Source organism: Lathyrus oleraceus, chromosome 3, assembly GCF_024323335.1.
Source record: "Lathyrus oleraceus cultivar Zhongwan6 chromosome 3, CAAS_Psat_ZW6_1.0, whole genome shotgun sequence".
NCBI lineage: Eukaryota > Viridiplantae > Streptophyta > Magnoliopsida > Fabales > Fabaceae > Lathyrus > Lathyrus oleraceus.
In genome coordinates, this window is record NC_066581.1 from 191,670,345 (window position 1) to 191,696,239 (window position 25,895).

A 25,895-nucleotide genomic window follows, 5' to 3' on the forward strand; every position below is an offset into this window, starting at 1 on the left:
GTATGAATGAGTTTCTGGACCAATGAATGAATCGGAGAATGTGTGATTCTGGGGAAGTTCGATGAATGAAGATTGTAATGGTGAGGGATTTATAGATAGGAATTTTAACAGAGGTTAACTCTGTGAGATTCAATCAAAGCAATCTTGTTAAATGTTAGTTACTCCGTTAGTGTTGGGAAGTTTGGGAATTAGTTAGAGATGAAATTGTAGAAAAATCTGTTTAGTTTGGATTTCTGTTAGCATTTAAATGTGAATTTCGGTTATAGTTAGTTATATTAGATATGAATGGTAATGAACTATTTTCTGTTATGGACTGTTAATGCAGTATGATAACATATGCTCTGCTAGCAATTTCCTGATATGAAGTTAATGATTAGTTCGAAGGTTTTGTTAACTCCGCTCTGATAATTGGTTTTGTAGGTTAAAGTTAAAAGAAAATTGGCTTATGGACCCTGTTATAAAGAATGGAGTTAATGCTTGGTGAAATGAATATAAGTGGGATGTGAAGGTTAAAATGCATTTGGTTATTGATCAGATTTGCTATGTTATGCATGAATTGAACTGTTTTTGCCATGTTGAAATGATACAGGTGCACCGTTGTAATAGAGTTTCACTTGTGCGTTCAGAAAGAAGGGTTCTGCATTTGGCCTAGTGTATTGCATTGAATGAATTTTGAAGGTGGGTCCATAAAGAATGAAGGAGCTTGGTTTTGTATGTTTATGTTTGTGTTGGTGTGTTGGTGTGCAATAGGACGCTTGGATGTTTGTTTTGTATTTTTATAGGCTCCTAGTAAAACATTAGTACTAATATTTTCTTGTTTGTTTGTTTATAATTGTAAGAAATAATGCAGGAATTATGGCATGCCCTTTCAAGCTGTCCAAAGACAACATTGAACTACAGTTTGCCACCAATCACATAGGTATGTGGTAAATCTTATGTAAGATGTCGATTCTGACAACATTGCTCACAAGTAAGATCCAATCAACTGTAAGTTTTTCCTTTTGGAAATTCTTTTCATGAGTAGCAGTAACATGAATTCAATTTACTAGTGTTTTATTCTTCTTATAATATGAATTATTCAAGAACTTTCCAGCATTAAAGTGGGGAAGGGATAGAGCACTTTGCCACTCACTCACATTAGTTTATACAGAGTGTGGGCCATGTGTTTTACACAAACTAATAGTTTATATACAACATGCAAATTTGAAACCTCTCTTTCTACATTGGAGAAGTGGTTTGTAAATCATTGAAAGATGAAATTTATGTGCAATTTACACTTATGATCTGTCTTAATCAATTTATATAAAACATCAAGTAATTATTTTACTTTTTATTTTCTTCTTTTTTGTGAGATTTTACTGTTTCTTTAAATCCATTTCCTGAGAAGAAGCAATCCTTTTGATTGTAATTATGAGTTATTTTAACTATGCAGGGCATTTTCTTTTGACAAATCTTTTGTTGGATACTATGAAGAAAACAACACGTGAAAGTAAAAAAGAAGGAAGAATTGTTAATGTTGCCTCAGAGGCTCACAGGTTTGCATATCCCGAAGGAATCCGTTTTGACAAAATCAATGACCAATCAAGGTAATACCACGTGCTTATGTTGACTTCCTTAATTAGAGTTAAAACAGTTGGCTCGCCTTAGTTGCATGAAGAATTAAACTTGAAAATGTTATCCCTTTGTACAGTTATAACAACTGGCGTGCATATGGGCAATCCAAGCTTGCTAACGTTTTACATGCCAACCAACTTACAAAACATCTCAAGGTGCACTTACTTCTACTGTATAGTGGTGTTATTTACATGCCATATGGTTTAGTAGTTCATAATTGGTGTGTTTTTACCATAGTTCAATATAACTTATTGTGTCTCACTTTAATTAAAAAGAGGATGTCCTTAGGTCGGTGTTCTTTTCATTGTCTCATTAGCTTTTTATGAGTTGACTAAGAAACTGATATTTGAGCTTAACTACTAACATAAGCATGTGTAAGACTGTTTGAGAGAGTTTCTGAAAACAACTTATGACATGTCCATAAGTTGTTTTCAGCTTATTTTCATAAGCTCTCCAAGATAGCTTTTATTTTATCTTTCGTTATAGAAATAGCATATGCATAAGCACTTGTATGAGAAGCGCTGCGCTTGTGCTATAAACTCACTCAAGTAAGTTGTTTAACCAAACAAAGTCTTGATTTTATTTTGAATGGTAAAATATTGCTTATTATGTCTGCATCATGATCAGGAAGATGGTGTGAATATTACTGCAAATTCTCTTCATCCAGGAACAATTGTCACCAACCTTTTCCGTCATAACAGTGCAGTGAACGGTAAGTACCACATTCTGTTATTCATGTAAGTTCACTTTTATTCAGTGGAGATTCTTATTCATGTAAATTCACTTTTAGTCAGTGGAGATCCTTGGTCAATTATTGGAAATGAAACGAATATTAATGTTGAAACGGATCGTACGTCTATCTTTGAACGTAACAAGATTGCACTCCGATTAGAGGTGTTATGCGACAATACCTGCCCCGCTGATGGTGTTGGCGTTTATAACCCTGGCTTCTGGGGCATGGTAAGACTAGTTCATGCCCTTGCATCAATTTGATGTTAAATCAGATCCTTATATGATTACTTTCATTACGAGTTATTTTTATTCCTTAGTGGCTGATTCAGCTAGTACTATTTTCAGAATATTGAGCAAGGGAAGAAATATAAAGTTGTTTTCTATGCTCGTTCAACTGGGCCACTTAATCTAGCAGTTTCGTTCACTGGACCTAACGGCGTGGGAAACCTCGCTTCAACCGTGATCACGTGAGCTCTATTTTTATGTGCTGTAGAGACTTGACGAATAAAAGTTTTAATCCCGAAGATCATTTTTTCCATCTATTAATGATACTGATATCTTAACCTTGCAGGGGTTCTGCATCTGATTTTTCAAACTGGACCAAGGTTAAGGCTGTATTGGAGGCCAAGGCAACGAGTCGAAACTCGAGACTTCAATTAACGACAACTGCAAAGGGTGTAATATGGTTGGACCAAGTGTCTGCTATGCCAGTGGACACATATAAGGTTGGACCAAGTGTCTGATATGGTTGGACCAACTTCAATTTAGCCTACATCCTGAAATTGCGATAACATTTATATAAATTTTGATATCTGATGCCAATGTTAGTAATACTGTATTTTTCTCCTCTCACCCTATTAATGAGATATTTGTCATTGACTTGGCGCAGGGACATGGTTTCCGAAGTGATCTTTTTCAAATGCTGCTAGATATGAAACCAAGTTTTATCAGATTTCCAGGTATGCATAAAATGATCTTCATCAAATTACTTTCTATGTGTTTGGAACTGTGATTTGGCATGTTTCTTATATTTATTTATTAATGAAGCATAAAGAATTAAAAAAAAATCTATGATTTGTACCTTTAATTCTTCGGTATATATCGTAGTTTAAAATAAGCATTATTTAGTAATCTTGTATTCCAGTTCACTCTTCTCATTTGTGTATAAGCAATCGAATTACCGATCAAATAACTTTTTGCAATGCTGATTTACACTACATTGCATCAGGTGGTTGTTTTGTCGAAGGCGAGGCTTTAAGAAATGCATTTCGATGGAAAGCTTCAGTTGGACCTTGGGAGGAGAGACCAGGGCACTTCGGTGATGTATGGAAGTACTGGACTGATGATGGAATTCAAGTGTGCATTTTATACAAAGGATCAAGTGGACGAAATCAAAGAGGAGTGGTGTCAATTCATGATAAAGCTTAATGTTTGTTCATAAATTTGTGTAATTAATGTGTACATTTGTAGTATATGTTATGACTTGTAAATGTGTACATAAATTTGTATATATTTTGATACATTTAAGGCAAAATTGGTTTGAATTGGTATATATATATATTTGTTAGCCAAAAATTGGTAGAAAAAAGGCCAAAATGGCATATATAAAATGTGATAATTGTCTGTCAAAATCTGGTTGAAAACAGGTAGAAATTCTGGTTTATAAACCTGGAAAAAATGTGGTTTAAAACAAAAGCTTCAAAAATTTTCGTATACCTTAGACAGCGCTTTTGTAAAAAGCGCTGTCTAAGGGGGGGATTAGAAAGCGCTTTAGGCAAAAGCGCTGTCTAAGGGGGGGGCTTAGACAGCGCTTTTTGAAAAGCGCTGTCTAAGGTATACCTAAAAAAATTAAAATAGGAGGGTCTTAGAAAGCGCTTTTGGCCAAAGCGCTGTCTAAGGGGGGGGGGGGGGCTTAGACAGCGCTTTTAAGATTTAAAAAAGCGCTGTCTAAACCTTTAGCAGCGGAGGTTTAGACAGCGCTTTAAAGCGCTGTCTAAGGCTAAAAAAAGCGCTGTCTAAGGTCTTGTTTGTTGTAGTGAAAGTTGGAGAAGACATCTTTAGTTTGATCATGAAACTTGAATGGAATTTATTTCATAAAAATTGAGTAAGTTATTGTCCTTGGAAGTCAACCTTCTAACTAGGGCATAGACAAAATGACCTATAATCTTTCATCATAAAAAATGACTTTTCAAGAAAAACTAGCTCTTGACGTAAACATGAAATTTGTTTAGAATGTCATAAGGAGTAACGTTTCTCTTGGAATCATTTTTATATGACAAAAATTGTAGGAGATAGGGTCTAGTTAACCCCAGTTTTGACCAGTTGACTTTCTCTGGTCAACTACCTTGAACCAACTTTCAAACTTGAAGTTCTCTTGATCTTTTGGACTCATGGAGGATCGTATATGCATAAGTTGATGTATGATGAAGTAACTTGTTGAGGAAGTCACACAAGATACCCAGATGAATAAGGGCTTCCAAGACAAACAAGCTTCAAACACTTGATGAATTCTTGATCAAAATTACAAAATGAAGATCATGAGGACCTATATATGATGTCTAGGACCAAATGTAAACCATCTCTTGATTGATCTCCTTGCATTGAGGGTTTCAAATCCTAGATGTGAGCTTGATGAGTGTCGCAACGCGAAAAACAACCGGCGGGAAAAAACAAACAAACAGAGCCGCCACCGTGCGTTATTTATCCCAAAGGAGGGAAAGGAAACGCTCGAAGTAAACCTGGAAAGGAAATGGTCTTACGACCGGAGATTGCAAGGATCAGGAGTCGGTTACGCAAGGGGGAGGTATTAGCACCCCTCACGTCCATCGTACTCGACGGGATCCATGCTCAAAAGAATAGAATAAGGTTGCTGAATAACTGCTCAAAGAACGCACGCACACTGGAATAAATAAACAGGCGGGAGAAGACGGAGGAAGGAGACTCGGCAGGATGTCGCATCCTGGGCCTACGTAGTTTGTCAGACACAAACATCAGAGTCGACGTAGTTCGGGGAAATGGGAAACGGGCTCGCTAGGATATCGCATCCTATGCCTACGTATCTCATCTGGAATGAGAATCAGAGCTACCGTAGTTCGGCTAACGCACGCCGAAACAAAACGCACGCACAGACGTTGAGACGTCAAAAGAAACTCGCAAATGGAAACAGACTGCCAATGGCTGGTCTTACGTCTGACTCCAAACAACAAACACAAACAAGGAAATCGAATGCCAATCGCTGGGCTTACATCAGACTCCAAACAAGCAAACACACACAGGAAACCGACTGCCAATCGCTGGACTTACGTCAGACTCCAAACAAGCAAACACACACAGGAAACCGACTGCCAATCGCTGGACTTACATCAGACTCCACACACACAAACAAAACAAAAAGGTTGCCCGGAGAGATCAGCTCAATCTCCTGCCTACGTACCTCATCTGGTATGAGGATCAGGGCGACGTAGTTCCCCTTAACAGGGAAAGAACTTCTATCCTAACTAGAGACTAGGGAGATAACAGACTACTAGGGAGACTACGACTCGAGCCTAGAAGTTGTCATGCATACGATCCCTATGTTGAAGTCTCTAACAAGAGTTTGACTCACACAGGCAGTGAGTCAACTCAAGTTTATCTCTACGTACGTTCAACTTCCTCGAAAGTTGATCATACGACTCCTACAGAAAGGAGATGAGAAGCAAAAGCAGATAAACATCAAAAGCAAACAGCACACACTATACGCAAACAAGTGGGCTCAAGCAAGGTTGGGCTTTAGTCAAGGGGTCATATCGACCTTGACAAACAAGCCAAATATTGGAATGGGTGGCCAGGCTCTTAACCTCTAACATTGAGAGTTAGGGTGAGCAGATGAAATGGAGATGAGGGTTATGCCTCATAGCTCTTAACCCAAGCCTGGGTGAGCTTGAATCAAAGAATGTGTGGGAGTCCAGAATGTGGGACTCTATTCCACATGACTTGACACAACAAGATTTTGGGTTTTTATTCAAAGCGCATCAACACAGGGTGTGAGCAAGATGAATGACACAACTGAGTAGCAGGGGATGGATTGCATATCCCTTTTATCTGCCAATGCCTCTTCACTTAGGAGGTCTTTAAATGTACAAGGCACAAAGATAACCAACCACAAACATTGCCTCTTAAGGAGGGCTTCAGACAGGTGCCTGCCAAAATAACATGACAGGTATTCCAGACTACATGAAGTTAAGGAAGTTACCTAAGTGGTATGCCAACCACAAGCCAAGCAAAGCAACTCAAATAATGAGTTAAAGCGGCTAAAGTACCTGTAAGAAAAGCTAAAACAGTCAATATTTACATTCAGACAAACAGACAACAGTCAATAGATTTCAACAGACAGACAAGTCCAATATACACAATGAGTAAGCCATAAGGCAAACACTCAAATGAATTATCATCAAAGCGTACAAAACAAACAAATGTTAGCAAACAATAACAAATGGCCAAGCTCAAATGAAGAAGCAACATCAATCATGGAGATGCATACTTGAACCTGAAATTCACAACTCAAATGTGAGTACAAATCCCTAGGGCAAAGCCTAGGGTCAAAAGTGAAGAAGAAATTCAAAACAGAAGCTAAAAATCAACATGAATCATCCTTAATCAATCATGAACATGTCCTAAAAAGGACCAAATCAAAATCATCAAGCAATGTCATCATTCAACCAAGAGAAGGCAATGCACACAACATGATCATCAATTGGACACACAAGATGAGAAAATGCACATTAAATCAGAAATGGCTCAAACAATTCTGGAAATTTTCATGAGCATTCAACACATCAAACATAATTAGCATACCAAAAATTGTAAACAGAAGAGATCAATTGATATGGAAATGAAAATGATCAAATAGGACATCCAATTGTGTGACATGCATTGTCACACCATATTAACATGTACATAAAACAGGGATGGAACATGAGAAAAATACCAAACCAAGCCTAAAATGTCAATCAACATGTTAAGAATCATCATGCAAAATTTCATGGCATTTGGATCAATATCAAGCATTTCACAATGGAAAGAACAAGGCAATGTCACAAAAGTATACATGTTTACATAGTCTAACAAAATTCAAAATCCAGGCAGGCACAATTCCAGAAATTAACATCATAAAATTCTAGACATTTCAAGGATCAAGTAGCAAAAAAACTGGAATTATTTGGATCATTCTACAATTAGTTATGATTTTTTGAAGATCATGGAAAAAATGAAATAAAAATTGAAAAAAACATGAAATAATGAAAAGAATTGAATAAAATGGCAATTGCTCCCAGCCGGAATCGAAGCGAGGGGAACTTCGCTGGCCAAAACTACGTCGTTTCATTCAAAGCCCTAGTCAAAAACTAGCGACGGACCAGCGACGGCCACTAGCGGACGCTAGCGGCGGAAACCACCGTCTTCTTCATGAAGACGGTGGTGAACAGTACACGATTTTTTTTTCCAGAATTAGCGAAATTATATACGGTTGGACTCGGCTTGAAAGAGCTTAGATCTTTCTTAACAATCAACTTCCACGCTTGTGTTCTTGAGCTTGCTATGCACAATTCTGGTCCAAATTTGATGATTCAAGGCTTGATCTATACTAAATCCACACCAAGGAACAAGAATATGGAAGAAATTTGAAGGCTTATGTGGAAGAAATTTGAATCTTGATTAGGAGAAAATTTTGGAGGGAGAGAGAATTTTGAGATCTAGATCTAGAATTCCCTCAAATTCTGTTACAATTATGTATATATATGATGTGCTAATCCACTCTTAATCAAAATTAAGCAAGGTTAATTAGGAATTAGCAAAAATAAGGTGTTTGGCCAAAAAATGAAAATTGCATGGTGCATGGAGTAAATGAACGTGAACAGTAACTAAAGCATGATCTAATTCACTTAAAATCATTTTTTCAACACAATGGCAATGGTAATTTGTTCCCATGATGCACCAATTTTAAATTTTCAAAATTCCCTCCAAAATGGGCATGGAATAGCAAATGATCATATGATGGAAATTCATGAAATTTGATGAATGATTTGGAAAGTTCATGTCATGAGAAGAATTTGGCAAAAAGGAGCACTCAATTTGGAGTTATGAGTCAAAAGATATGCCCTTTTGAAGTTTCAAGCACACTTGGCAATGATTTGATCATATCTCCTCAACCATTCATCATAAATTCATGATCTTGGACTTTTTGGAAATGGGAGAGAGAGATCTTCAACTTTCATGTTGGACAAATTTTATTTGAAGCTTCTTTGAGGATGTAAGATCCAGTTGAATTTGAACCAAAACCTTTCCATTTTTGGAAACTTTCAATTATAGGTCACTTTCCATTTTTGGAAAGTTTTGATCTGGCCTCAAATTCTTCAAGATATGTGTTTGTAATGACCAATGAACCCCTTTTGAACATGAATGAGATGTTGAAACTCATTTCTCCACCTCATAGCCTTCAGTTGACTTTCTGTTGACTTTCTAGTTGACAGATGACTTTGAAGTGCTCTGATCAGCTTGAGCCTCAACCACTTGAGGAATTGGCTCCAAAATGAAACCCTAACTCTTGTAAGCCCAAAATAATGACCATATGATATCCATCCAAGAAATAAACCCCATCTCCTTGAGAAACCCTGACTGGTAGAATGCAACTGATTAGGGTTGACCAGAGGTCAAAGCCCTAATCCCAAGGAATCTGAGCATGAACAATGAACCCCTTGCAGATGACAATAACCATGATGATGATGATGTATCCTTGCAACCAAGACAATGCTCAACCTCCTTGAAGGACCAAGAAACCCTAATTGAAGCACAAACCCTCAGATGATTGGTGATCAATTCAATAAGACCCTCAGGCTTGAACCCCACAACTTCTCCATCTCTGACAAGACCTTAGAGGATGACATGTTTATCTTCCCATGATATGCAATATGCAATGACTAATGCCCTAAATATGAAATGCAATATGCTAAGCTAGTCCCAAGAAGAGGAGGGCAAATTTTGAGGTGTTATAGCTGCCCCTATTCAATCCACTGTGAACCTGTCGATATGAACAGCCTCGACTTTCAGATGATCAGGGTGAAGAGTGACTGAATACCAAGAACAGACGAACAATTTGCGCTCCGCTGGGGATTATTATATTTTTTCTTTTCTTGAACCTCATAACTTTTTGATTTTTCTCTTTCTTGGACCCCAGAATTTTCTGATGATTTCCTCTTTTTTTTGTTTTTCTTGAACCCCGGACAAATATTTTCTTTCGCGCGGATGATCCCGGATCACCGCATTTGAACCCCGACAACCTCATAGTAGTCTTGTTTGCCAAACAATGAACCCCATTCTCCATTCTCTTGTGATAATTCCGTTGGCAATGCCGGAAATAACACCAACCACCACTCTGATGGCGACATATCAGAGGGTATTCGAACAGACATTTACCAATGACTGGGAAGAAACTCGACGTTTACTGAAATCGAACAATGATGTTTACTGACACCAAAGAAAGGATATTCGACCAGACATTTACTGATGACTGGGAAGGAACTCGACGTTTACTGACATCGAACAATGATGTTTACTGACACCAAAGAAAAGATACTCGACCAGACATTTACTGATGACTGGGAAGGAACTCGACGTTTACTGACATCGAACAATGATGTTTACTGACACCAAAGAAAAGATACTCGACCAGACATTTACTGATGACTGGGAAGGAACTCGACGTTTACTGACATCGAACAATGATGTTTACTGACACCAAAGGAAAGGGACATTATGGGGATCGACACGACACTTACTGGTATCGCAGGGATGACATCTACATATGTCAAAACCAGGCAGACACTTGCCGGGGACTAACTGGGGAATGCTGTTGATCCAAAATCACGATGCTGAACTCCTCAGAGTAACACCTTCCAACTTCCATCTCGCACGACAGAAATTCTTCCTCCAATATCGCACTATTGGGGGGTACCGTTGACCCAACGTCATAATGCTAAACTCCTCGGAGTAACATCTTCACCATCCGGCGAAACCAATCCTCAAACGGTAACCACGACTTGAGTAACTGATGCTTACAATGCTGATGCTGATCTTCCAACCAGCGAAACCACTTCTCAAACGGTAACCACGGCTTGAGACTAGCTTATGCTTGCAATGATGATGCATGATTTTTTTCAGCGTAATGCTCCATAACTATGGAAATGCTACGCAATTAGGTATGCAATATGCTATGCTTATCTAAATGATGAATGCATAGAAAGTATCCCCCTCAAGGGACTCTTCTGGGGAGCTCGAAGCACTCTGCTGAGGAACTCGATAACACTCTAAACCTCCACCCTGCTGGGGAATAGCACCGCCGCTGGGGAAAGGACCACCCTCACCGGGGATGACCTCCGCTGAACCCTGATCTGTTTGGGGACTTCGCTGGGGAACCAACCACCAACGCACTCTGCGGGGAAAACATCAATCTTCGACATGCTGGGGGAAATAACAATCTCAACCCTGCTAGGGGAAATAGCTACCAACAGACACCTCTACTGGGGAAATAGCAACCTTCAGGCCTGGCTGCTGAGGAAACACCAATCTTGAACCCGCTGGGGAGATAACCATCCCGACCCTGCTAGGGAAGACACATACCTTGAATCTGCTGGGGAGGTAACAATCCCGACTCTGCTTGGGGAAATAAGAAAAGTCTGGCACAGAACACCCGTCGACTCGTCGAACCCTGGTATTCCACATCTAAATCCAGTGTCAGCTTTCCACTTTTGAGAGCTCCTAGACTCGTCTGGACTTTTCTGATTCATCACCTTGTATTCTCGAATTCTCCGTACTCTATGGAGATCGAACTCCCTGGATTAGTATCAACTTTCCAATCCTCAGACTTTGAAGAGTCTTCTTGATTAATCCTCCAGGATCGTCGTATGTCTCTTGCTGTCTTTTCACCATTCTTCAGTCCCTGGTCCCTGATTGGAATCCACGGGGATCCTTTGTCAAAAAGCTTCACATCACAACCGGCAAGTGAGTGAACATATCTAACAGCACCTGCACAAGAGATCGTTAGATAAAAACGTGCCCCAGGCGTGCCAAAATTTCAACACTTGGGTCACTCCACCTTCCGAATAAGCTTTCAGGCTTTCAATCTTATAAACATGTATTGGAAGGGACCTGTATGTCTCAAAATGCAAAGATTCTTTATCAAAAATAACTGGATGTTTTTGCAATCAAAGCGGTAGTGAAAACAAAAACAAAATTATTTGACTGAATATGCATTTTATTGATTGAAAAAGTGTGGCTCATAACTGAGCAATACAAAGGAAGCAATTCCTGAAAAGAGGTAATTGCGCACAAAAGGAAAAATCTATCCTAATGTCAATGTGAAACCGCAATCTCATCGAGTTCCAACTCTGTTACACCCCATATGTCCTTAAGACTCTTCGTGCTTTCTGCCTTCTGAACAAGACGTTCCCGATTGATCCCTACCGGGGTTATCCATGTGTCTTAACCAAAACACAAACGATCATGCTAGACGCAGTTGTTCGTTTCAATCCCTCTTTTGCCTGGACCGCCCTTTCAGGTTTTCAGTCCACCGGGATACGCTTTTTTGCCCAAGCCGCCCTTGTGGGGTTTTCGACTTGTCGGGTGTACAGTTTTTTCTTTTTTTTATCCCTAATTTTTGCCCGAACCTTTTTTATTTCTTTTTTCGGTTCGCCGGGATGCCCATTTTTGCCTGGACTATTTTATTTTTTTCGTCCAGCGAGTCTCTTATACGAAGTATTTTTTAACTGCGTCCGCATTCACAAGGGATGGAAAATCCTCGCCATCCATGGTCGTCAGCAACAAGGCTCCGCCAGAGAAAACCTTCTTGACCACGAATGGACCTTCATAGTTGGGTGTCCACTTGCCCCTACGATCATTTTGAGGAGGAAGGATCCTTTCCAACACCATGTCTCCTACGTGATATACCCGAGGTCGCACCTTTCGGTCAAAAGCACGCTTCATCCGCTGCTGGTACAACTGCCCATGACAGATGGCCGCCAGCCTCTTTTCCTTCATCAGGCTCAACTCTTCGTACCGAGTCCTTACCCACTCAGCCTCTTGCAATTTCACGTCCATCAGGACTCTCAACGAAGGAGTCTGGACCTCGACTGGTAGCACGGCTTCCGTCCTATACACAGCGAGAAAGAAAGGCTTTGCCCCAGTATATACACACCGAGGCTCGATACCCGGGATACAAGCTTCGTGTTCAGCCACGCTGTTGTTGGTGCAATCAGATGTTAACCGGGCAACAAAAGGAATGCGGGCACCCTTTGGCGTAACCAAAGCAACACCAACTCCTATCATTCACGTTAACAACCCCATCAGACATCCGAATCCGTTCGGATTCAGGGTCAGACCCCTCCTTCGGGATTGGTTCCTCACAATCTTTCGATTTGAGAACCTCGATGTCCTCATCAGGGAACTCAAACATCATCGGTTGATAATACTCAATGGGTTGCTGGGCGAGGTACTCAGACAATACACTCCCCTTGGTTGTTTTCTGAGAGGTATACTGAATATCATATTCAGTCAAAATCATTTGCCATCTCGCAACCTGTCCGGTCAATGCTGGCTTCTCAAAAATATACTTGATTGGATCCATCTTGGAAATCAATAAAGTGGTATGAACCAGCATATACTGTCTCAGTCGGCGAGCAGCCTATGCCAAAGTACAACAAGTTTTCTCGAGCAGTGAATATATTGTTTCACAGTCGGTTAACTTTTTGCTAAGGTAAATTGCATGCTCTTTTAGACCAGACTCGTCATGCTTCCCCAGTACACACCCCATAGACCCCTCGAGGACTGCCAAGTACAGGATTAACGGCTGTCCCTCCACAAGGGGCATCAGAATCGGAGGTTCCTGCAACTATTCTTTTATTTTTTTTCCAAATGCCGCCTGGCAATCATCATTCCACCTGACCGTTGATCTTTTTTTTTCAACAGCTTGAATGGGTTCACACGTGGCTGTTAGATGACATGTGAACCGTGAAATGCAGTTCAATCTACCTAAGAAACCACGAACCTCCTTTTCTGTTCTCGGTTCAGGCATTTCTTGAATTGCTTTTTTTCTTTTTTTTTAAGAAGGATCAACCTCGATTCCTCCTTTTTTCGCAATAAACCCCAGCAACTTACCGGACCGCACTCCGAAAGTGCACTTATTCGGATTCAACCTCAGTCTGTCTCAATCGGTCAAACAACTTGACCAGATCTACCGAATTCCCCTCTTCTGTTTGGGACTTTACTATCATGTCATCAACATAGCATTCAGTTTCATGATGAATCATATCATGAAACAAAGTCACCATGGCCCTCTGATAGGTTGCACCAGCGTTCTTGAGACCGAATGGCATCACCTCCGCTCTTGACACTCGCCTTCAAGGCGGCCCCAACCTTTACTTCCTTTCATACCTCCTCGGTACCCAGGTTAACAAGCTCAACTCGCTCCTCGTGCGGTTGAATCACCTTCTCCTCTTGTTTCAACAAACTGGCTAATCTTCCAGCAGATCACAATCTTCTTCGCCTTCTTCTTCGGCATGATAGATCGGATTGTCGAAGTCATACGAGGGTGTAACAGGATTGTTATCAATGAGATCCGGAGAATTATTTTTTGAAGTCGGAACGAGACAAATCAAAAGGAAGACAAATGAAAACAAACATTGCCATTTTTTTTATTTTTTAGACTGCAAAAATAAATGAAAAACAGGGAGCACCGCTTTTGCTACAAAAACATCCATTTATTAATGATGCAAAATGTTGCAAAATGAAACACATGAGATGGCCCTTACAATGGACCATTACGTTTCGGGCAAAACGTATGGCTTTCATGCAAACAGAATTGAAAAACAGAAATACTACTCTTCATGATGAGTGACAGTGATGATCTTTGAGGCCTTCCAGTTCCCTGGTATGCACGATTTTATCCACGAATCAAGCTCGCAGTCACTGTCAATTTCTTCACCCACCGCTCAGGCATGACCTGGAGCCAGCATTCCAGCACTGACGAATGTGAACGGTTGACGACGTCCCCTGTTTTGTCTAGACGAGTCCTGACCTGGCTGATAGCCAACGCCGAACATATCAGCTTTTACCACAATGTCTACAATTTTTCCCCAGCCTTGGGCTTCTCCGTTCTTCACCACTTCCATGGCCTGTTTGTAAGAAGAAATGGACAACTTCTTCTCTTCTTTAGCAACAATAGCATTCTCCACCTTGACGGTTTCGAATGCTTGACTCGGTGTTTCATATATTTCACCGTCCATTTCAACATATTTGAACGATGACAATTGGTTGACAAAGATATCTTCTTCCCCCCAATCAACTTTCTCAAATCGGAGACGTCCCCCATCCATCATTCTCTGAATCGTCTCCCTCAACATCACACATCCATTCGCAGGGACAGTGCAAGCAGCACAACAATTATCACAGCCAGGGAAAACTCCACTCTTCATCAAATGTCTCTTGACCCCAGACATTGGAGTCCTCAGCTGATCCACGTTTGTCACCTCTATTTTTCTCTTATCTTCTGACATCACGTTCACCCCCATAGGACCATGCACCGACAAGGGGTTAGCATTAACATTCGGTGTCGGTGCAAAATTGATGGCTTTAGAATCCACCAAATCTTGAACGACATGCTTAAAAGCTTTACAATCCTCAATGCTATGCCCGGGTGCACCAGAATGGAACTCGCACTTGATGTTCTCATTGTAACCTGCAAGCCTTTGGTCTGATCCTACCGGAGCCAACGTCCTCGGCTGAACCAACCCAAGATCCTTCAACCTCTTAAACAGAAGAGCATACGCCATGGGTGGCTTATCAAACTGACGATCAGTCATCCTTCTTCTCGCTTGGCACCCAACTCTCTGTGTTCTCTGTTGAGGTGGCTGCTGTTGCTGTCGTGCAGATCGATTACCAGTAGGAATCGTCACTGTAGCAGCATACGGGTGGTAACGATCCCTACCATGTTCCTTTCTGGTATGCACACCACTTGATTCAACTTCCTTCTTGTACCGACCATTACCAGAGAGCTTCTTTACTCCAAACGACGGAGCCTTTCCCTGAGTTTTCTCCGTTATCAGCCAATTTTCAATCCTCTCCAACCTCTCAGCGATTGCTTTCTGCCCCAAGGTGAGCCCTTGCACGACATTGAACAACCCCCTCATCATCTCTTTCAATTCGAGAATGTCGGCGTTGGGTGGATCCATCAGTTTGGATTTGTTGCGTCTGGCAGGATACCTGAGCGGAAGAGCTATGTGCACCGGTTAGATACTGAGACCTACAAAACAGAAAACAGGTTAATATGACCCACACATGCAATGTCTATCCGTACTAGGAACATTCGGTCCTTCGATTTTGGCTTCATCGAGACGGATAATAATTTGACAATAACATTCTGACATCTGGATGTCTCTCAACCAGGATCTCAATCAAAAATGGACCCTGAGTATGGATAGACATGGGTTAGATGCAAATGAATGCAAAATGGGAATGATGCTGATGCATGAATGCAATGCACTGTGCCATCCTCCAAGTCATCTGATCATCTGTACTGAAGCCCTGGTCTCTGAACTGATCACAACCATCTGAGGTACTGAGCAACCATAAATCCAACTCGGGAGTTCCGAAATAAACGGAACCGGAGAATACATCACCATCATCACCAGAAAGTCCTCGGAACAGATAACCACCAGATCCTCTGAACCAGCCCAGGGAATCCTGAAATAAACGGATCCCCACTGATAAATACCACGGATAGCATTTCGGCGTCTCAGAAATAAATATCCATAAATCTGACTTATAAATAGGGCCCAAATCAATAACCGAACCAATAATCACCATCAGAACATGCATCTGTAAGAATCAACCCTCCCCTCACAGGTGAATTCTAATTAGGTCATCCTAAGGCGGATAATGGTCTCGACAATCGAACAAGATACTCAACGGGTTTGCCCTTTCGGGTGTGCCGCTGCAGCTCTCATAAGATCGTCTAAACCAGAGATTCGGGAAAGATCGGTCACCGAAGTCAACAGCTCAGATGAAGTGACTCAACCAAAGTGGATACTCCACAAAGGAAGAGCTCCCTCAAAAGAACCTCGTCCGGCTTGTGGTATGTCACGTCGCCAAAAACATGTTGACCTAACATGAGAGGCAACATGAGACCATGCTAATCCTAGGTGTATACTCGGGCCTGGGTTTTAGCCCCACTCAGAACACCCACCCCAAAACAGAGGAACCAACCTGTACAGAATCCAGCACAATGATAATATGATGCATGCAAACACATATGCAAATGTATACAGTCACAGTATAATAATCATAAGTGCAATAAATAAAGCAGTAAAAGCAACCAAAACTACTATAGAGAGCGCTAGGATTGACTCGCTTAGGGAAGATGGACCAGCAAGAGGTCAACTTTTGTAATCCCCAGCAGAGTCGCCAGCTGTCGCAACGCGAAAAACAACCGGCGGGAAAAAACAAACAAATAGAGTCGCCACCGTGCGTTATTTATCCCAAAGGAGGGAAAGGAAACGCTCGAAGTAAACCTAGAAAGGAAATGGTCTTACGACCGGAGATTGCAAGGATCGGGAGTCGGTTACACAAGGGGAAGGTATTAGCACCCCTCACATCTGTCGTACTCGACGGGATCCACGCTCAAAAGAATAGAATAAGGTTGCTGAATAACTGCTCAAAGAACGCACGCACACTGGAATAAATAAACAGGCGGGAGGAGACGGAGGAAGGAGACTCGGCAGGATGTCGCATCCTGGGCCTACGTAGTTTGTCAGACACAAACATCAGAGTCGACGTAGTTCGGGGAAATGGGAAACGGGCTCGCTAGGATATCGCATCCTATGCCTACGTATCTCATCTGGAATGGGAATCAGAGCTACCGTAGTTCGGCTAACGCACGCCGAAACAAAACGCACACACAGACGCTGAGACGTCAAAAGAAACTCGTAAATGGAAACAGACTGCCAATGGCTAGTCTTACGTCTGACTCCAAACAACAAACACAAACAAGGAAACTGAATGCCAATCGCTGGGCTTACATCAGACTCCAAACAAGCAAACACACACAGGAAACCGACTGCCAATCGCTGGACTTACATCAGACTCCACACACACAAACAAAACAAAAAGGTTGCCCGGAGAGATCAGCTCAATCTCCTGCCTACGTACCTCATCTGGTATGAGGATCAGGGCGACGTAGTTCCCCTTAACAGGGAAAGAACTTCTATCCTAACTAGAGACTAGGGAGATAACAGACTACTAGGGAGACTACGACTCGAGCCTAGAAGTTGTCATGCATACGATCCCTATGTTGAAGTCTCTAACAAGAGTTTGACTCACACAGGCAGTGAGTCAACTCAAGTTTATCTCTACGTACGTTCAACTTCCTCGAAAGTTGATCATACGACTCCTACAGAAAGGAGATGAGAAGCAAAAGCAGATAAACATCAAAAGCAAACAACACACACTATACGCAAACAAGTGGGCTCAAGCAAGGTTAGGCTTTAGTCAAGGGGTCATATCGACCTTGACAAACAAGCCAAATACTGGAATGGGTGGCCAGGCTCTTAACCTCTAACATTGAGAGTTAGGGTGAGCAGATGAAATGGAGATGAGGGTTATGCCTCATAGCTCTTAACCCAGGCCTGGGTGAGCTTGAATCAAAGAATGTGTAGGAGTCCAGAATGTGGGACTCTATTCCACATGACTTGACACAACAAGATTTTGGGTTTTTATTCAAAGCGCATCAATACAGGGTGTGAGCAAGATGAATGACACAACTGAGTAGCAGGGGATGGATTGCACATCCCTTATATCTGCCAATGCCTCTTCACTTAGGAGGTCTTTAAATGTACAAGGCACAAAGATAACCAACCACAAACATTGCCTCTTAAGGAGGGCTTCAGACAGGTGCCTACCAAGATAGCATGACAGGTCTTCCAAACTACATGAAGTTAAGGAAGTTACCTAAGTGGTATGCCAACCACAAGCCAAGCAAAGCAACTCAAATAATGAGTTAAAGCGGCTAAAGTACCTGTAAGAAAAGCTAAAACAGTCAATATTTACATTCAGACAAACAGAAAACAGTCAATAGATCTCAACAGACAGACAAGTCCAATATACACAATGAGTAAGCCATAAGGCAAACACTCAAATGAATTATCATCAAAGCCTACAAAACAAACAAATGTTAGCAAACGATAACAAATGGCCAAGCTCAAATGAAGAAGCAACATCAATCATGGAGATGCATACTTGAACCTGAAATTCACAACTCAAATGTGAGTACAAATCCCTAGGGCAAAGCCTAGGGTCAAAAGTGAAGAAGAAATTCAAAACAGAAGCTAAAAATCAACATGAATCATCCTTAATCAATCATGAACATTTCCTAAAAAGGACCAAATCAAAATCATCAAGCAATGTCATCATTCAACCAAGAGAAGGCAATGCACACAACATGATCATCAATTGGACACACAAGATGAGAAAATGCACATTAAATCAGAAATGGCTCAAACAATTCTAGAAATTTTCATGAGCATTCAAGATATCAAACACAATTAGCATACCAAAAATTGTAAACAGAAGAGATCAATTGATATGGAAATGAAAATGATCAAATAGGACATCCAATTGTGTGACATGCATTGTCACACCATATTAACATGTACATAAAACAGGGATGGAACATGAGAAAAATATGAAACCAATCCTAAAATGTCAATCAACATGTTAAGAATCATCATGCAAAGTTTCATGGCATTTGGATCAATATCAAGCATTTCACAATGGAAAGAACAAGGCAATGTCACAAAAGTATACATGTTTACATAGTCTAACAAAATTCAAAATCCAGCCAGGCACAATTCCAGAAATTAACATCATAAAATTCTAGACATTTCAAGGATCAAGTAGCAAAAAACCTGGAATTATTTGGTTCATTCTACAATTAGTTATGATTTTTTGAAGATCATGGAAAAAATGAAATAAAAATTGAAAAAAACATGAAATAATGAAAAGAATTGAATAAAATGGCAATTGCTCCCAGCCGGAATCGAAGCGAGGGGAACTTCGCTGGCCAAAACTACGTTGTTTCATTCAAAGCCCTAGTCAAAAACTAGCGACGGACCAGCGACGGCCACTAGCGGACGCTAGCGGCGGAAACCACTGTCTTCTTCATGAAGACGGTGGTGAACAATACACGATTTTTTTTCCAGAATCAGCGAAATTATATACGGTTGGACTCGTCTTGACGTGTAGATCACGAATCCACTAATATTTTTCTCTAATTCATCATATTTTTTCAAGAATCGATCAAGAACACTTATGAACACCAAACTTTAATCTCTCATAACTCTCTCAATATTTGTCTGTTTTTCATGTTCTTTATATCAGAATTAGGAAGTAAAGATCTACAACATTAGGCACATAAAAACAGGAATTAAGAGGTTCGAAAATGTGACCTCTTGAAGATCCAACAATGGCAGTGGCAGATCCAGGACTTGGCAAGCGTGTAAATCCACTCCTAGATCACTGTTATGAAGCTTGAAGTTGAAATCGAAGCTTGAAACAGCTTAGATCTTGCTTAACAATCAACTTCCATGCTTGTGTTCTTGAGCTTGCTATGCATAATTCTGGTCCAAATTTGATGATTCAAGGCTTGATCTATACTAAATCCACACCAAGGAACAAGAATATGGAAGAAAATTGAAGGCTTATGTGGAAGAAATTTGAGATGTAGATCTAGAATTCCCTCCAATTCTGTTACAATTATGTATATATATGATGTGCTAATCCACTCTTAATCAAAATTAAGCAAGGTTAATTAGGAATTAGCAAAAATAAGGTGTTTGGCCAAAAAATGAAAATTGCATGGTGCATGGAGTAAATGAACGTGAACAGTAACCAAAGCATGATCTAATTCACTTAAAATCATTTTTTCAACACAATGGCAATGGTAATTTGTTCCCATGATGCACCAATTTTAAATTTTCAAAATTCCCTCCAAAATGGGTATGGAATAGCAAATGATCATATGATGGAAATTCATTCAATATGATGAATGGTTTGGAAAGTTCATGTCATGAGAAGAATTTGGCAAAAAGGAGCACTCAATTTGGAGTTATGAGTCAAAAGATATGCCCTTTTGAAGTTTCAAGCACACTTGGCAATGATTTGATCATATCTCCTCAACCATTCATCATAAATTCATGATCTTGGACTTTTTGGAAATGGGAGAGAGAGATCTTCAACTTTCATGTTGGACAAATTTCATTTGAAGCTTTTTTGAGGATGTAAGATCCAGTTGAATTTGAACCAAAACCTTTCCATTTTTGGAAACTTTCAATTATAGGTCACTTTCCATTTTTGGAAAGTTTTGATCTGGCCTCAAATTCTTCAAGATATGTGTTTGTAATGACCAATGAACCCCTTTTGAACATGAATGAGATGTTGAAACTCATTTCTCCACCTCATAGCCTTCAGTTGACTTTCTGTTGACTTTCTAGTTGATAAATGACTTAGAAGTGCTCTGATCAGCTTGAGCCTTAACCACTTGAGGAATTGGCTCCAAAATGAAACCCTAACTCTTGTAAGCCCAAAATAATGACCATATGATCTCCATCCAAGAAATAAACCCCATCTCCTTGAGAAACCCTGACTGGTAGAATGCAACTGATTAGGGTTGACCAGAGGTCAAAGCCCTAATCCCAAGGAATCTAAGCATGAACAATGAACCCCTTGCAGATGACAATAACCATGATGATGATGATGTATCCTTGAAACCAAGACAATGCTAAACCTCCTTGAAGGACCAAGAAACCCTAATTGAAGCACAAACCTTCAGATGGTTGGTGATCAATTCAATAAGACCCTCAGGCTTGAACCCCACAACTTCTCCATCTCTGACAAGACCTTAGAGGATGACATGTTTATTTTCACATGATATGCAATATGCAATGACTAATGCCCTAAATATGAAATGCAATATGCTAAGCTAGTCCCAAGAAGAGGAGGGCAAATTTTGAGGTGTTACAATGAGGCATTGGTGGATGCACACACTACCTACAAAAGAAACAAGGCTATACATAGACATATTTTTGGTATTTTGGTTAGTAAATAATGAAAAACAAAGTATGATACAATCAAATGTACTTGGTAATCTCTCCCAATGCAAACCCAGTGAATGAGGGGGTAAGGAGGATGCCAAGGTGTGATCCCAAAGCCAATGCAAATGGTGAGATATCATGAGGGATGTCAGAGTCAAAATTGGGGTCTTACAACAAGGTTCTTGAAAAGGTTTGGAGTGGAAAACGACCATCAGTGAGTCATCTGGAGGTGTTTGGCTCTATTTGTTACAAGCATGTTTCTGATGCTATAAGAAGGAAGCTTGATGACAAGAGTGAACCTATGATTCTGGTAGGATATCATAAAGCTGGAGCTTACAAACTGTTCAATCCAATTAATAAGAAGATTATGATGAGTCGAGATATTGTTATTGATGAAAATTATTCCTGGGAATGGAATTCTAGTAATGCAATTGACAAGCCATTGATGAGCTATGATTTTGTCAAAGCAAATAATGATGTTGAAGTTAAAGATGTAGTCGATATTCCAATCAAAGTCGAAGCAGTTGCTGACATGCCCGACACAGTCTAAGTCGGAGATGGTTAACTAGTACTAGTCAAATACCTCAAAGAACTAGAGCTCGTCCAACAAAACTTTAAGACTATGAAGTCACTAGTGATAATGAAATCACACCATATAGAGAATTAGTTTGTTTCCCCATACTTGCAGGTGTTGAACCAATCAACTATAGCGAGCCTTTAAAGAATATGAAGTGGAAGTCTATTATGGTTAAAGAGTTACAAGTAATCAAAAGAAAAAACATGTGGGAGTTAGTCGAATTGCCAACACATACAAAAGCTATCAAAGGGAAGTGGGTGTTCAAGTTGAAGCACAATTTCGATGGGTTGATAGCAAGACATAAGGTGAGACTGGTCTCTAGAGGTTTTCTTAAGAGAGCAGGATTTGACTACTCTTAAGTATACACACCTGTAGAAATATTGAAGGTTGTTCGAATAGTAGTCGCTTTGGCATGCAAGCAAGGTTGGTCGATATTTCACTTAGATGTGAAATCAACATTTTTGAATGGACCTTTGGATGAAGAGGTGTATGTCACACATCCTCATGGTTTTGTGATTCAGGAGGAAGTAAGAAAAATATACAAGTTGCACACAGCGCTCTATGGTCTCAAGCAGACACCTAGGACATGGAACAAGAAGATCGACTCATACTTAGTCGAATTAGGATTCGTCAAATGAAAATTAGAGTATGGTGTCTATGTTCAGGTTGTGGCACAAGATATGACAATGATCTTCTTATATTCTGATGACTTACTAATGACTGGAAATAACTTGAAGAACTTATCACAGTTCAAAGAGTTGACGATGAGGGAATTTGAAATGTCAGATCTAGGAAACTTGTATTATTTCCTAGGCATGGAATTTCAAACTTCGAAGCAAGGTATGGTGCTACATCAAAGAAAGTATGTCAAAGATATACTCAACAGATTCAGGTTGGATAATTCGACTCATGCATCTTTTCCTATCAAATAAAATTTTAATTTGGAGAAGCATGGAGAGGAAGACAAATTTGATGCAAGTCCATTCAAACAAATTGTCGGATCTTTGAGATATGTGTGTAACAGTCAACCTGATATAGATTTCTCAGTCAGATTAGTAAGAAGATACATGAGTGAACCAAGGGTGTCATACATGAAGGTTTCAAGAAGAATCTTGAGACACTTAAAAGGATCTATAAGTTATGGAATTCTATTTTGAAGAGACTTTGAAAGTGAAGAAGCTATGGTCACTTTTTATTCAGATGCCTATTGGTGTGGAGATTAAAAAGATCGAAGAAGCACAACTGGTTATTTCTTTCAAGTAGTTGGTGCCCCAATCTCGTGGTGCTCGAGAAAGCAACATGTGGTGGCATTGTCATCATGTGAGGATGAATATATAGCAAGATCCTATTCTGCGTGTCAAGCAGTCTGGATCATATCTATGATGGAAGAGATCGAGGTCTAAGTGAAGAAACCTCAGATGTTGTAGATGGACAACAAGTCAGCCATAAGTCTTGCGAAGAATCAATTTTTGCATGGAAGAAGTCATAACATTGAAGCTAAATCGAGTAAGGCATTGCTCAAGTGAAGCACAATTATCCGACATTTTCAGAAAAGGATTGAAGATTGACAAATTCTTTTATTTGTAAAAGAAATTAGGAATAGTTCAGATAAATCATGATTAGTGTGTGTTCGACAACTTGGATCATAAGGGGTATGTTTTGATATAATCCAAGTTGTGTGATGCCCAAGCCTAAGGTTATTTAAGGTTTGGGGTTTGTTACTTAGTATACAAGTTAGTTGTTTATAAATAGACATATTTTGCAAGTTTGCACAATCATAATTCAATAATATCATTCACTATTTTCCTTATTCTCTCTCTCTCTCTCTCTTTCTCTCTCTCTCTCCTCACAAAAAGTGCCTCACACACTAATAGTGCCAGCGCACCCTAATGAAAAATCATAAGTGCTCCTCAAATATGGATATGCATCTTTGGACACATTTTAGAATACACACCTCAACACTTCCTAGGTAAATCATTTCCATTATTTCAAAAGTTAGTCTGGAGATGCATCTCCTTATCAATGTTAGGGTGACCTTGTAATTGCACTTATGTAATAACCCTTATTTTAAAAGTCATAAATTTTTACAATGATGCATCTTCTGACGGATTTTTATTCATATATCTCGTGTCACACCTCCCATTTCCTTCTTCATTTGTTAAAATTTCAAAACACAAACAAAATAGTGAAAGAGCTCGTGAGAAAATTTCAAATAGGTCATTTTTCAAATTAGAACACTACTTCTACCTTATTTTAACTAAGTCATTTTGCACCTATATGGGCTGCAAGGATATGGAAGCTTGTTTTGTAGGTGATATGCTTCTAAAAAAGACAACATCATTTGTTTTGTTAGAAGATATGCTTAGATATAGAGGTGGGTGAATAGATCCTGAGTTAAAAACTTTGACAAAAAATAGTTTTTAAAAATTTATGGCACGAAAGCAAGTTAAAATAACCCTGATCAAAATCGTCTAACTGAACCTGCTATCAAAAAGCTCGAATATGCGTAGTAGTGACAATGGTATGATAATGATTTACAAATCAATCAAACACAACTAATCACAACTAGTTGAATGCAAATCAATAGGGAAAGTCTACCTCCAATGATGATTCACAAAAAAAATCAATTGAAGCAATTTATCGAGCACTTAGTGTGCAATCACTATCGTTTGGAATGTTATATTGTATTATTGATATTAAAACCCAATCACAACCTAAGGAGTTGTGATATACTAAATAACATCAATTTCAAAATGTAATAAAAAATTATCATCCAAACAATTTGAAACGATCTATGAAATAAATAATTTGCAAACCGAAAATAAAAGAGAGATAGAGAGAGCATACAAGGATTTACTTAGGAAGTTCCCCAATCGACCTTGCTATGGTTACGTCTGCCCTCAATTTGAATTCAAATTGAGATAGTGTAATATATCTTACTTTGCAAATGTATGAATATAAGAGAGATGCCGCAATCCAACCCTACAAATCCTAAGTTTGATGTTGATTCTGAAACCTTTTCATCCCTTGATCAAAGCTTGATCAAGTAACCAACAATGCCGCTTAGATTCCCCATCTCACGCTACTTCTTTTCAAGAAACCCCTTGTTCTTAAAATCTTTTACTCGATCGAATCCCAAACATGCACTTGTTGAAACCCAAGATTTACCAATGTGATCCACCATCCCACGCTACTCCTTTGCAAGAACCTCCCGTTCTTCAAAGACTTCACTCAATCGGATGCAGGTTGAATAATCTTGTCAAAAACCTTAAAACCCTAAAAGATCTTGAAGGAAAACCCCGACTTGGTTTTCTGATTTGAAACCCTCAAAGTTCTACACCCAATTTACAATACAATCAACCTAAATTGGACATTATCAACCCTAATCTAGATGGCACCCAATAAAAAAATAATTATGTGTAGTTTGATTATGTATATGAATAGAAAAGAGGTTGAAGATGATGAGAATGCTTTGAAATCCTAGTTTCATATAGGTTTTACTCTCTAGAAACCTTACTAGAAAATGATGCATGTATATATATATATATATATATATATATATATATATATATATATATATATATATATATATATATATATATATATATATATATATATATATGTGTGTGTGTGTGTGTGTGTGTGTGTGTGTGTGTGTGTGTGTGTGTGTGTGTGTGTGTGTGTGTAAACAAGTGAGAAGCAAAAGGAATGTGAAAGGAATAAACCTATATAATTCATGTGTCGACCTATTTAAGTTATGTGCCAACATGTATAGGCGACACATTTAATAGAGCCTACAGGCT

General features: G+C 39.6%; 1 protein-coding gene across 1 annotated transcript; it reads left to right on the top strand.

Moving 5' to 3' along the window:
- The first annotated feature begins 650 nt into the window (after positions 1–650).
- On the top strand, positions 651–22,065 carry LOC127130362 (uncharacterized). Its single transcript, XM_051059385.1, has 11 exons — positions 651–678; positions 851–919; positions 1,433–1,586; positions 1,691–1,769; positions 2,242–2,326; positions 2,405–2,574; positions 2,692–2,813; positions 2,918–3,071; positions 3,236–3,305; positions 3,575–3,702; positions 21,769–22,065. Exons 1-11 carry the CDS (start codon positions 666–668, stop codon positions 22,063–22,065), a joined length of 1,341 nt encoding a protein of 446 aa, XP_050915342.1. The 5' UTR covers positions 651–665.
- Positions 22,066–25,895: the final 3,830 nt, after the last annotated feature.

Bases quoted from the DNA above. Each gene is read 5' to 3' on its own strand.
- LOC127130362 (XM_051059385.1), top strand. The intron at 3,072-3,235 runs GTTGGACCAAGT...GACTTGGCGCAG, and splicing joins TGCCAGTGGACACATATAAG to GGACATGGTTTCCGAAGTGA. The intron at 3,306-3,574 runs GTATGCATAAAA...ACATTGCATCAG, and splicing joins AAGTTTTATCAGATTTCCAG to GTGGTTGTTTTGTCGAAGGC.